Source organism: Dunckerocampus dactyliophorus, chromosome 4 (genome assembly GCF_027744805.1).
Source record: "Dunckerocampus dactyliophorus isolate RoL2022-P2 chromosome 4, RoL_Ddac_1.1, whole genome shotgun sequence".
Classification (NCBI taxonomy): Eukaryota; Metazoa; Chordata; class Actinopteri; order Syngnathiformes; family Syngnathidae; genus Dunckerocampus; species Dunckerocampus dactyliophorus.
In genome coordinates, this window is record NC_072822.1 from 17528074 (window position 1) to 17542416 (window position 14343).

The window sequence follows — 14343 nt, forward strand, 5'->3', positions numbered from 1 at the left end:
CCGGCGTGGACAGCGCAGATGTGCTGAAAAGAGGTTGAAAGCCAACAAGCCCGCTGAAGCATCAGTCGCCATTTCCGCGTTGCCAATTTACACCAATCCTGTCATGATGGCAAGAAAAAAGACGAGCCAAACTTACCACCAGACACCAGCATGTAGGTACTGAAATCCAGGAAGCCACTGAAGAGCCAGCTCCTATTCCTGATAAGTATTCGAACGGCATTCAAATTCTGTCCAGAATGTGGCGAAATTTTGAAACTTTTTCATTACGGCAGATTCTGCTTGGTTCATGCTGATTCGTGCTTAGTGCGATGGGGGCTTAAATGATATTAAGAAGGAGAGAAACTGAGTGACAACAAATGTGCATGTATGCATGCATGTGCATGTGTTTAAGGTGAATGTGCAGAGAGCATGGGAAAGGTGGTCAGGAAGTCTAAAAGCTAAGTTTACGAAGGTCGCGCCTTGTCCACCTTTCACCAGATGTATGTCAGAATAAATACAAAATGTTTTTGTACTTCAGGTAATTATTGAAGTTCCTATGATTTGTCACAAATTAGATTAGGAACATCCTAAAAATGATTCTTCATGTCAAACATCAAAGCCTATTTGTACCGTGTCATTCAATAGTTACAAAATAATTTGTCATTAGTAACAGTGGAACCACTAAGGTTGACCACACGACATTCCAGGAGACTGATAAACCTAAGATTTGGAACCATCTTACCCATTTCAAGGGATATAAATAGAAACAATTCCCTGAATGAAACCTTGAACTGTTGACAATGTGCATCTTTTGTAGTAAGTGTCACAAAAAAGACAGCGAAAAAGCAAAACACATGCGTGGTAAATCTTTTGGTGCACACTCAACTGAGGCTATAAAGCTATATGTAAATATGTTTCCAAATCGTTATACCTCAGTCATTCCAATGTGGATGTTCCTCTGTATTCTTTTAATTTGCAACAGTAAAAGTAGAGGATTGGTTTTAAGCATTATCACCAACAATCTAAGTTACACACACAAATTCCCTAGGAATATCTCAATGCCAGATAATGACTTATATCTTGGGATTATTGCTAATTGTGCTTCCTTTTCATACTAATTTTATCTATTCATATCTCTAGATGATTTTGATTTTCCAATTAACTTCACATTCATGTTATTGTGTGATTAACCTGGAATAACCTGAGAGAAAACCACACAGAGAGATTCAACCTGACATTCAAACACAGAACAGTCTTGCTGAAAGGCAACAGTGCTAACCAATCACAGTGATGCTCAATAGCAGCCATACTCTGTTTAGGTCCTACTCTGCCTGAAATCTATGCCTTGTATGCATTAGGATGATTGCTGCATTATGCTGAAGTGGTGTGCGCGTGTATGTGTGCGTGCGTGTGTGTGTACGTGTGCATGCACTTTACTCGAGGTCTGTGGAGTGGTGTGCAGATATGTGTGGTTTAAGGGTCCCTGTGAGTGTGCATTTTTGAATGTGTATGTATGTAAAGTTGTCAAATTGGGTCAGTTTAGTCGTCAACTTTATCATGTCTTCCACTGACTGCTTAATTAAAATATTTTTGACCATCTTGGATTCATCAGAAAGCTCAGCATCTTCCTGCAGCAGTAGCCAATATTAATGGTTTAAATGGAAAACAGGATGTCAGATACATCAAACATTTATTCATATAGATATTAATTAAGAGCTGTCTGAATGATGTCTGAATGGGTCCTGTTCTATGAGAGAAGACATATGAGATGCTGACTCAGCGCTATGTGCAGATGAAGATCCTGTTACATTGTCATCAGGACTGTGAAAAAAGATACAACTAGTCAATTGTCTCACTAGACAAATAGAAAATTCATCTTCTGTCAGTTTAACGGCAGTGGTGAACCAACAAGCCCTATAAGTCCTGTGGTGCATTGCTTCTATAAGTGTTCTGACGCCTCTTCATTAACCAAACCGATTTAATGTACAGTCTGTCATATTCTGCCTGATGCTGACTCAGCCGTCCCTGTTGTGACCGATGACAACAGCCTTTGTTTGAAATGGAGTGTATTCTCTTCACAGTGTTCTGTTCTATTCTCTCACACACCTTTACTCTGCAGGCATGTTTCCTATCTCTACCTGTCCACTTAGGAAGATGAATGGAAGTCTGGACCAGCGATGACACTCTCCTTTCTTTTGTATGGACTTCATTCATATGTGTAGCAATATTTCTAACTCCTTCATTTTGTCTTCCACAGGACAGGATAACTTTGAACATTTATTGAAGCTAATTCTAAATTATGTATATCTGAGGTCAGACGTTTACATACACATCATGGGCTTGAATGTCATCATTGAACTCGCCATTATTGACTTTTTGAATGTTCTTTTCTCAGGATGAAATTATTATACAAGACTACATAAAAATGATAAATACAGGGTCAAATATATACATGTACATACATATACATACGTACATATATACACTTTTTTCATTACATTTTTCTAAGTAGACAAGGCCAAGCCCTATTAACTTCTTGTTAGTGATCAGAGTTTTCTCCGTAGGGTGGCTGGGCTCTCCCTTAGCGATAATGAGAAAAGCATTGTCATTCATGAGAAATTCAGTGTAGAACCGCAGCTCCTCCACATTGAGAGAAGCCAGATGAGGCGGCTCGTGCATCTTGTTAGGATGCCTCCCGGACGCCTCCCGGGGGAGGTGTTCAGGGCACGTCCGACTGGTAGGAGGACTCAGGGAAGACCCAGGACACGTTGGCGAAACCATGTCTCTCAACTGGCAACTGGGAATGCCTCGGGATCCACTGGGAAGAGCTGAATAAAGTAGCTGCGTAAAAGGAAGTCTGGCCTTCCATGCCTCCATGACCCGACCTCGAATAAGTGGAAGAAGATAGATGGATATTTAGTTTGCACAATTAGACAGGATGTGGCGCTCTTATTTTGAAGGCCGGAAGCGTATTGTGTGTGTTGAGAATGTCCGTTGAGAGTTAAGATGAGCTGGGAGCAAGAATAAATGTGCCTCTTGCCTTATTTTACTGAAAACCTGTGTCCGCAGGCATCATAAAACGCTTGCTTACATAAACAAGTGGTAGAAGGCAACGTGGTTTAAACACACTCGTAGAGTCTGAGTCGCACACACACAGCCACACTAGCATGCTTTGCTAAACTAAGCTAACCCAGCTAGCTTCCATTCACACTCCGTAAGAGGAGGTTTTCCACCAACTTTCGCTGGTGTTTCAGGCCGCCATGACAACATGTTTAGTTTGGGAGGGGGGTTGGTGTTTGTGATGGTATTCCGCCACAATTGAGTGATCCGCCGACGAAATACTTCCCCACACAAACTTTCCTTCTCTTCACGTTGACCTATTTGGTACAGAGAGAGAGGAGGAAATAAAACATGCATGCACATGTCAATATATCGAGTCCAGCAAAATTATCGAGTTTGGTTTTATTTATTGTGCGGTTAATGGATTTATTGATTATTGTGACAGGCCTAGCGTTCAGGAACAATCCAGGAACCACATTGCAAGACAAAGCTTGAGCGATTTGGACACAACTACAAGAAGTATGTTTGGAGCAGTCAAAGGGAGACTCTCAACCATAAGAATACTGTAGAAACTGTCAAGCATGGCTGAAACGTGGACACAGTTGAGCGATCAGGACAATGATCCCAAACACAAATCAAAGCTGGTTTTGGAATTATTAATGCAGGCTAACATTAGGCTTCTGCAATGTCCTTGCCAAAGTGTCGACGTCAACCATGTTGACCATTTGTGGAGTATGCTTAAAATGCGAGCAGACCAACCAGTTTAAATGAACTCTACCACTTCTGCCAAGAACAGTCGTCAAATTTATGCCAGAAGCTTGTTGACTGCTACAGAAAGCCTCTGGTAGAGGTGAAACTTTCTAAGGGACATTTAACCAAACATTAGTGAGGGTGTTTCTATATATTTGAACCTGTATGTACAGTCATGGAGAAAATGATTAGACCACCCATGTTTCTTCAGTTTCTTGTCAATTTTAATGCCTGATGAAACTAAAGGTACCTTTGTTTGGACAAATATAACAATGACAACAAAAATAGGTCAAAAGAGTTACATTTTTTGGCAGTACAATGCTATAGCTATTCAAGTAATAACTTAAGTGATTGTGGTTATCAAGAAAACCAAGGAAGTTGCTAGATATCAGCTCTTAAATTAAACTCTTATGAGCTATATTTGTTATCATCATTATATTTGTCCAAACAAATGTACCTTTAGTACCAGGCATTAAAATGGATCAATAAACTGAAGAAACAACGGTGGTCTAATCATTTTTTCCATGACTATATACTTTTATACTGTACACTTTTTATAATATAAAATAAATTCAAACTGTATTTTCAAAAATCATTGAACATGTACATTCCACCCTGGAAAAAGAACGGTTGTTATACATTAAACTTCTGACCTCAGCTGCATGTGCTCAATCATTTAAAGGTTGAACATTATTTTTTTTTGTAATGTATTAAATCCTCCCAAAGGTGCTCAATTCACTGGCCCATCAACCAATTCTATAAATAGTCTTGCAGGACATCAGTAGGTAACTTCTCTCTCCATGTTGCCTATGACCCTACACGCTGTGTGTCTGCCATGTGGGTGTTGGCTACAGTGCAGTGTGTGCTGGTGCCAGTGAGAGTAGAGGTCTAACAAGATAAAGGCTTGTGACAGGCTGAGGAAAGATAGCTGACAAAGGGTCAGTATTTATGTTGATTCCTCCCCCAGCTGGTCTAGGACCCCAGGACACAGGCTATAAAGCTACTACAGCAGCACACGTGGGCGGCTCAAGCCTATTATCCTGTCAACAAGGCAGACCTGAATTTGGGTGCAAAGGGCACTTCTGTCACGGATCTAAATCAACCCTGCCACCAAACAGAAGTGTGCCCCGGTATATTACAACTTCCCTTGACTACAGAGGAACATCATTACCTCAGTTTTAATGAGTACATTCTAAAACACGTTTCTCATGCCCACATAAGTATTCACTCAGTACAACACCTGAAATATCCCTTCACGCTGTGATAGTGGTGATAATCTATCGTCTTCTCAGGTGCAGCTACAGCTGACAGAGAGAGAAGAGGTTTATCTCAGAGAGTTACAGGCCTTGTTAGTGAACCGCTGGACAATTTGTGGAATGCTTATTAGGACTGATGTCTATCCTCACACTTTTTGTAGTGGGGTTCTAATTGCATTTACATGTGGACAGGAGAGGTCTTCCATATGATGTTTTTGGCTCGGGTCATGGTCCAGTGCTACCGATTTGGCCATAGCCTTCTTTCTACATTGCTCCCCCTCTGTATCCCCTCTTCTACAGCATTTATCTCTCTGCATGGTTTTGGCAGCGATGTGCTTTTCCCAGCATTTAGCCAGGAGAGGGAGAGAGGAGGGGAGAGGTAGAGAAAAGAGGGCCTTTTCAACAGAGGAATGACGGACGCTTTATTAAAGGAGGCAGGGTCTTTTGAGAGGCTAGCCCCTTCATACCCCCCCAACCCGAGTGTCTGGCCCATTGTCATGGAGCGGTGGCAGCGCCCCCCCCCCCAACACCAAGCGCTTTGTCACTGTAAGTCACCTCACAGACTGAAACAGATCTGCAACCAAAAAAAGAGAGAAAAAAAACACCCATTTTCCACATTTTCTATTTTGGGGTAGCCCCGTCCGTGAAAAACGATTGTGTGGCTGTCACAAAAAATACAGGAGACGCAGAGATGGGCGTGACATGTGGGGAAGACAGGACAAGAGAAAGAAGGGATAAAGTGGAGGTGTCAGTGCAACTAAATCTGAATTGTGTATGGTATGTGAGGTGGAGGGTAGAGCAGAGTCCAGTGTGAGGGTGGAGGATGCAGGAGAGGATGGCAAGGGTACAACTCAAAGCGTTGGGTAAAACATTTGACAGAAATTGCAAATTTTATTTGAGGAAAACGGGAAAAAAAAGCAGAAATATTTGACATCAGTGATGTAGGTAGGCGATCCTTGATGTGAGTGTGGGGTGCCCATTGGTTTTTGGCTAAGTAAAATGTGCGTCTTTAGATACAGGCAACATTCCTGCAGAGATAAACCCATGGGCCCCTTCACCCCCACCCTCTTCTTGTCTCTCCACCCACCGCGCCGAGTCCCGCTTACTCAAGTGTGTGCATCTGTGCGGGTGTATGCGCCCGCGTTTACGTCGGACAGGGGTCTACGCGCCCTGCACGGTGGCACTTGCAGGGGGGCAACTTGAAAGTCAATTTTGGAGAAACAGAACATAAGAAAGAGAGTGGAGGGCCACCAGGCATGCCAGTCAAGATCGTCACTTGCGGAGTGAGTACTGCTGTTTTACTTTCTCCACTTTTCCACCCAAACATGTCTCTCTCTTCATAGGTTCTACCTTTAGCTATTGCTTATTTGGTGCACTTTTTGCCATGTTTTACGTTGGCCACCAAAATACTGACATTTTCTCAGCGGCTGCCAGCACTCCATTTTGCATTGTTCATTTTAACTGTTGGCTGTCATAAAGCTGTCTTTTCTTTGAAAGACTGCTACTGTCTACATTCTCAATTGTCCTTAGTTTACCTTTTTCCAAAAACAAAAGAGAGCCAGTACATAAGGGAAAATGAACTACGCAAGGGATGCAAACAATATACCTGCAAGAATTTGATCTTCCACTTTGATGTGTTTTTTTTTCATTCAAAAGATGGTGGGAGTATTTGTTCTGTGCTCACCTAAAATGTAAATTGCTTGGTATTATCTATGCAGATTTGGTGTATTTGCGTCCAAGATTAGTGCAAGTGTGTCTGTTTTTTGTCTTAACCATGTTTTTGACTTCACTTGACTCTCCTGTTTGATGTTTCAGTTGTATGATGTCAACCAGGATTAGCTGTGGTAAGTAAACTGGAGGTCAAAACTATTTAGTTGGTTCATGAATTAAATCCTTCAGAGTAACACCAGTGAAGACTTTATAAACATAATCCAGCGAGCTAACAGATCTACACAACAGAGCTTGTTTACATGCAAGTCTTTTAGCGGAGGAGTTGTAGACTTATATATGTAGTTTCATTCTTTGTAGGTCAAACAATGAATTACAGCAAATATCATGTAGAGCTTCTGTTGTTAATGTTTTTTTTGTATCATTGTATTCAATATAATTTTGTTTTCACACACCCCAAGTAAAAAATAGGTAGACAACCAAAAAGGAATAGTCATTTGACATGGGCTAAAAACACTTTTATAACATCAGAAGCTGTTCAGTGTGTGGTTCTTTGCTATTTAAATGGATTTAAAAACAATTAATTCAGAAATAGAACATGTTCATCAAGGAAATGTAAATAATTGTATGTACAGTACAACATTAATCAAAAGCATAGCTTCACTCAAGATTTATCCTCCAATTTTATGTGTGACACCTTTAAAGTATTTAACTTAGATGGTTTGTGCATTACTGAACAATTCTGTTTATTTACAAAAAGAAAATACCGTGTAGCGCAAAGCTTGAGTTAAATTTCCTCTGTGTTATCTTGTGGATCATGTTGTCTGGTCATTTAAGATAAGGACATATTATGTAGTTAAATAGAACTACTTTGCACAAGGTGTCTACCATATCTCCTCCAAACACTATGGCTTTAACCCTCTTTGTCATCCCCCCATTGGATGACAATAACCATGACAATCTCATCTATGAGCACAGTGGCTGCATCAAAGCCAAATATAATGAGCCAATCAATGAGCAACGCAAAGAGAGTGTGAGAAAGTAAATAGTAGCGACGAGCATGATGCTTTGTCATTTATGAAGAAAAGATTTATATAAAGACAGCATGTTGGGTGTAGCATTGCAACTGCGTCTAAGGGGCACATTCTCTCAATTCCTGTAAATGTGCCCAATGCTGACAGGTCCCACAGGTCTCAATCTGACTGAGTCAACACTTACTACATTTCTGTATCCGGAATAACCTCGCTGCCTCCTCAACCTATGGTAGCAGCCTGGGAGAGAAATGCAGAGATGGAGGCTAAAGGGGAAAAGGCCCAAGGAAGAAAATCAATTTGTTGAGCAATTGCAAGTCAGCAGAAAAGGATGATGAAACAGCTGTTTAAGTGCTTAGGAATTTCCACATCCGCTGCTCAATGTTCCTGTAAATGGTATAGAATAAGTGTGATCACACTCTGTGGGGGTTCATTTGGACATAATTTCTCAGGTAAATTGGTGGACATTATAAAAAATTGGCTGCATTTATACATTTATATTGTATAGATTTTGTAAGCATAGCATTTGGCAGTGAGACTTAAAATGACATGGTGCTAAACAGCATCTGTATCCTGGTTATCCCAGCAGTTTCCTTCTCCCACTTGAGATTCTGTGGAACAGCTACAGGATTTGGCTCTTGGTTGCACTGGTAACAAAGTCCTGGTTTAATCCCCAGCTTCATTTCCCCTACAGAGGCCAGCATGTTCAGTTAGAAATGAGATGTGGCTTAAACCAGCAATCTCCTAGCTGACTCTAACTACTCATAGACAGTAATAGGTATTAGAACAGCTCACTGCGTTCAAATAGACTAGCTGGGTTAATTTCTTTGTACTATATAATCTCATTAAGTGTGTACCATCTTCCCCGCTGCATGAAAACTGCAAATTATACTTATCACTGTGTAAACACTGTATGTTACAATTCAGTCAGCTGAAAGTGGTGCATTGTTTGGAGACTGTGCCTTAAAGACCTTATCTTCCAAAAGGTATCTTGTAATCTATCTCCCTAAATCAGCCATGAAAGAATCAAAATCAAAAGAATCAAAAAATCTGATATGGTAGTTCCTTGTTACCAGCCTTTTTACTAGAATTTTAAAAAATATAATTTGATTTATGACGCACCGTAACAGAAACAAATGTAAACCTGTAGGACCATTTTAATCTTACTGGTACAAGTTTGTTCCGACTGAAGACTTTCCATTCATGTGGTGTTTTCTCTCGTAACAATTGTATACATGCTGCTTTTTCAGAGGTAGTCATCCATTGCAGACGAGGTCATGGATGTTGATCTCAGGCATGGCTCCTTGTTCATACGCACACATACACACACTGAGCTTTCGAGTACTGCAGTCCACTACCGAGGGGGTGATGTCATTCTGTCTGCTGCAGCATCAGTTGAGCAGAAAGAAGATGGTGGGGGGGGCTGAGAGCGGTGGATCTTTGTTAAGAATAATTTTACCTTCTATTTTTTGCATTCTCTTAGTCTAAGTAAAGTGTCATTAGCATTACACAATCGTGCATAACTGTGCAATCCTAAACATGTTTATGGTGGAACTGGGGAGCAGGTTGTTTCTTTTTTAACAAACAGAATGATTAATTTGCTCGCTCATCCCTGCTCAGCCCCGGAGCCTGAAGCGTGTCCTTTCCCTGGGAATAATCAGGGTGCAACACATTCATCTAAACTATGCCAGTGTCCCAACAAACATAGTGGAGGAGTTACAAAACATTTAATGGGTGTTGTATGTTATTTTAATACTGACATTCATTGCGTGTTTATTTCTGAGGCAGGGCTTTGGGTGGGGTTCATGCATCCTTATCTAAATGCACAGTCTCTACTTGACGCAAGCAGATACACACTCACAGAGGTGCAGCACATACAGGACACTCAGAAATATTTTTGCCTCAATAATAGTGCGTTTGCAGTTACCATGTTCACATTCAGCTCTTTTGGTGAGCAGTGGTGTGAGCCCTCCATAGTGGGGCGGTCTCCAAGGTGTCTCCATGGTAGATGTGTGTCTGCATCAGCTGTGTTTGTTCCCTCAGTGATGACAGAATGTTTCTGGCGTCACCATGGCACTTTTAAAACATTCTACACAACAGAATGCCAGCCTGTTGTCTTCTGCAGTGTATTTATAGCTTAACATTTATGTATTCAAAATCTTGATCTGGCCTCCTCCAAAGGGAATTTACTTGAAACTACTGTGTCTTCTATATGTTACATATTGTGTCCTGTATTCGCAACAATAAGCAAGATTTAAAAGACTAGCAAGGGTATTTGCTGTGATCTCAAGTTTGGCTTGTAGGCTATCATCTCTCTGTGGGAGAGAATGAAGGAGACAGTGGCATGCTCAAAATGGCCCCTTACCAGAGATGCTGGGGCAACCAGTCTAGTTACAAAAAATGTTAATCTTTTTACAGGCACTTCAGTTTTGAAGAAAATATATGTATGTGATTCAAGTTTGGAATGAGCCACACAGTCAGGAGATCTGGAAGATCTGGGTTTGAATCTGCGTTGGACATCTCTGTGTGGAGTTTGCATGTCCTGCCCGTATGTGTGTAGGTTTTCTCCGGGTACTCCAGCTTCCTCCCACATTCCAAAAACATGCTGTTAGGTTAATTAACGACTCTAAATTGTTAATAGGTATGAATGTGAGTGTGAATGGTTGTTTGTCTATATGTGCCCTGCTATTGGCTGGTGACCAGCCCAGGGTGTACCCTGCCTCTCATGCAAAGTCAGCTTTGCTAGGCTCCAGCATATCCCCGCAACCCTAATAAGGATGGCATATAAAATGAATGAATGTTTGGAATGAGTGGACATTTGTCAGAGCGATTGACACAGGCAAGTGGCTCAGCAGGGTCAATGTACTCACACAAAAGAGAACGATTTATGTCACTCTAAATGCTTTACACTGAAGTCAGCTGATAGGAGAAAGTGTTGGTATATATTTTGTCAGGAACAAGGAGCGTATTGTATCTGCAATTAAGCCAGGAAGAGTTTTAGCTGGAAGCAGCTTTTCAAGTTCCTTTTTCTTCTACGATCGCGCCAGCCTTTTTTAAATGACCTCTCTTTGCACAGTGCTTTGCCATTAGAGTCATGCTGAGGTTATGTTGTGTCGTTTGTTGCTATGCCGCCGCTGCAAGCATGTGGATCCTTTTTTTTTTTTTTTACTCAAGCTCACTGCCTCTGTCAAAAGAGGACCAACAAGCGCAAACAATAGGCGACACAGCTTAAGTCACTGTTATGAAGTTAGGGGAAAAAACAGCGGTGTGCACATTCTAGCATTCAGTGTCTTTGCTTTGCATTGCTGAATCTTTCTGTATGTTTAGATGGACGTTAGATGGAGAGGAGGAGGAGGATGCTTAGCGAGAGAGGAGATTATGCAAATGAGATGTGAAGGTGCAGAGTTTGCCGCAGTCAAGTTTCTCCCTGTGACGCTTCTGCTGCTTGAGTGATCATGTTTGAGCAGCGCCACCGCCTGCCTTGGAGAGGCATGATGAAAATAGACAACGTGATATGTTGTGTATTGAATGCATTTTGCCTTTCACAGTTAACCTTGACTTGGTGTTTTTTAAATTAACGCTCAAAAACAGACATCAAACTGTCAGGACTACCGTATTGCACTTGCTTTTCTGTGAATAGAGTGGCTCGATTTCTGGTGGGACGCATGAGCACCTACCCTTCGATCTATCAGGGTACTAACCACTATGATGAAGTATCTAAGAACACAAAATTAAGCATTCTTCAAAAAATATTCAAATAACTGGTCTCAATGACATGCTGGCACCCTTCCTTTGGTGTACCATCCACAGTGCTGTAGCACCTATGGCGGCTTTAGGTCACCTGCATGTCTTTATTACAGCCTTCAAAACAATTGTCTTTGCACAGATGTTTTTTACTGCACTACTAAAAAAAAATAAAAAGCTAAAGAGAGGAGTGAAATGAGTGGAAAGCTGAGGGATCATCTTCACAGTTACAGTGCATAAAGTAACCCACGTATCTTTCTCTCTCTATTTTCCTCTCTATTCCTCTTCTTTGTGTGTCTTTTACTTTCTCTTATACCCCTTGTCCCCCCTTCTTTCCTTTTGTGCGGTGCGTTTGCAGGCAGATGCTGGCAACAGTTTTCTCCGAGCGGCCCGTTCTGGCAACCTGGACAAGGCTCTGGAACACATTAAGAATGGCATTGATATAAATACAGCCAATCAGGTGAGCGAGCCACAGGAGCTCCAGTTTTCATGATTTGGACTGGACTACAAATGAGCCTCCCAAATTTATGCTTCTATAATTTCATATGTAGCAACTGTATTTATGTATGTATACAGCAGCCTAGCATATATCTGTCTTCTTTGCATTCACTGCCATGTATTTTGGATTTCAATGTTCGTGTGCATGACTGCGTTATTTGCTGTGCTGTTATAATTGTGTGCTTGTGGACTTTGCCAGTACTGTATATGCATACTCAGACTCTTAGGTAACGGTTACAGGGTCACCAGGGAAGGTAATACATGGGCAAAGGGTGTCTTCTTTGCCCCATCGCTTCCACCCTGTGTCCTCCACGTGCTCATAATAGACCCCAGATTGCTGCTCTTGAGTTTGCTTGAGCACAGTACTTAGTGACATTATATCCTCAACATCATGGCTGCTTTACTGTAATAATTCTAATACTTTTACTCAAGGCTCAAAACAGACTCCTCTTAACAATTTGACTTCATAATAACGATGGCTCATTTATCCACTGTGATGGGTAGAGACACCCAATTTAATAGGGATCTAACAAGCAAACTTTTTTAATCCAAAACTTGCTATGCTTAGAGTCTCTGTAGACAGTTCAATTTTAATAATTATAATAATTTAATAAAACATAATTCAAGAGATATTTAAATTTTATTCATTTTATTTATAATTGTATTATTTAAATGTTAGCCACAGTTTGGCATAGTGAGTTCTACAGCAGTAATACTATTTTTGTGAAGATGGAACTTCTTTTTTTTCTTTCTTTTGGATCTCAGTGGATTGCACAGTTGGTCTTGTTGTGACCAGTTTGTATATGCAAGATGAAAGCAAATCAGTCAATGGAAATTGTTGCTTTACCTTAACAGGTAAAGCAACCTTTATAGGTTTACCTTTATAGGTAAAATATTGGAGGTTGCCTGGTGGAATACATTGTGGTCATCAACAACCATGCATTTCTAGTCTGAAATTTGAAATTACGGTACTCGCTTTTTGTTGTTAAATGTGTTCGAGTTAATTCTGTTCCAACTATGTTTTGTACTGGATGGAGCCAATTTATTTGGTGATAAGTGGATACTGGATTCATTTCAAATATCATAATGATGCTAATTGGCAATAACTGCTGATTGTGACTTAATATACGCCATTCTGCTTGCTTGAATGATGTTTGTGGAGTGTGATGTTTTGGTCCAATGGGGCTCTGACCAGCTGTGGCATCACTAAAACAGCTCCCTCACCAGCACTATGCTTCACTCCTGCTCCGCTCTTGTTATGTTATGTGTCTCAACTCAACAGCACTCGCCCTCATTTTTATTATGCTGTTTTTATTTGTTTATTTATTTGTTTTTGCTTTCATTGCTTTTTTCCCCCTCCTTTGTCACACTCCTGTGTTTGCAGTCAAGAGATGGTGTGCTGTGGTCTCTCCACTCAGAGGAATAATATCAGTGGTGTGGGAAAGGTCCAACCTCACATGTCCTGTGCGGCTGAAGGAAGGCTGTGTGAGGTCAGACCTATCCCACACGGCTTGTATTCTTCCCAGCCACGAGACCTGCGGCCTGCCATCCCGCTCCAGTCCTATTACTCCTCCTCCTTTACACCGTCCGCTTCTTCCCCTCTCATTATCATTAATCAAATGAAACTGTTTGCATTCTCATTTTTTAGCCCTGTGTAGACTTAGTTTTTCCCCTAATTATCACTGTGGTGTCCAGTGCAAGTATTGGCCTGCTCTGGTTTGCGAGTGCTTCAACTTTGAGTGTGGCATGGGCTATACTCCATGTGTCTGTGTAAACACTTCAGCTCATTATTGCTTTTTGATGAACAAACCCTTAACAATAAAATTATTTTTCCCGCAGAATGGGCTCAATGGGTTGCATCTGGCCTCGAAAGAAGGCCATGTCAAAATGGTGCTGGAGTTACTTCACAACGGAATTGTACTGGAGACCACTACAAAGGTAACACACCCAACAGCAAAGTAAGATTTAGAAGAGCAACGTTTGTAGATACATCTGACTTTGGCTATTGTGACACTTATATATGTGGTATTTTCATATAAGAATGAAAGCAGAGGTAGACTTTAGCTACCTCTGCATGCACTTTAAAATGTTAGTCTGGCTACTCAGCCTTAACGGCATTATAACATTGGTTGCTGCTGTGTTGTGAAATATACAGGTACCCGTTAACAAAGGACTGAGTGGTCAAGGAAAGCTGCATTTCCTTTCAACTTTCTCATGCACTCTACGTCATTATTAAAGTTGACATATTCAGTTGTTATACATAATGAGTTTTCACGATTTAATAGCCTCTCCCCAATTACTGCTTTCCTATTAAAGGCCGGTCGTCTTTAGATAATGCTAATGTCAGGAAAATGTAT

The 14343-nt window shown here is 41.0% G+C and overlaps 1 protein-coding gene across 6 annotated transcripts in view; it reads left to right on the plus strand.

Annotated features, from left to right (window-relative positions):
- ank1a (ankyrin 1, erythrocytic a) overlaps positions 1-14343 on the plus strand; it is a 128661-nt gene that overhangs the window by 62064 nt on the left and 52254 nt on the right. For all 6 annotated transcript variants that reach the window (XM_054773285.1, XM_054773291.1, XM_054773286.1 and 3 more), the window contains 2 exons: positions 11847-11948; positions 13826-13924. In XM_054773285.1, the coding sequence (XP_054629260.1) occupies positions 11847-11948; positions 13826-13924 (201 nt within the window). The remainder of the gene's footprint in view (positions 1-11846; positions 11949-13825; positions 13925-14343) is intronic.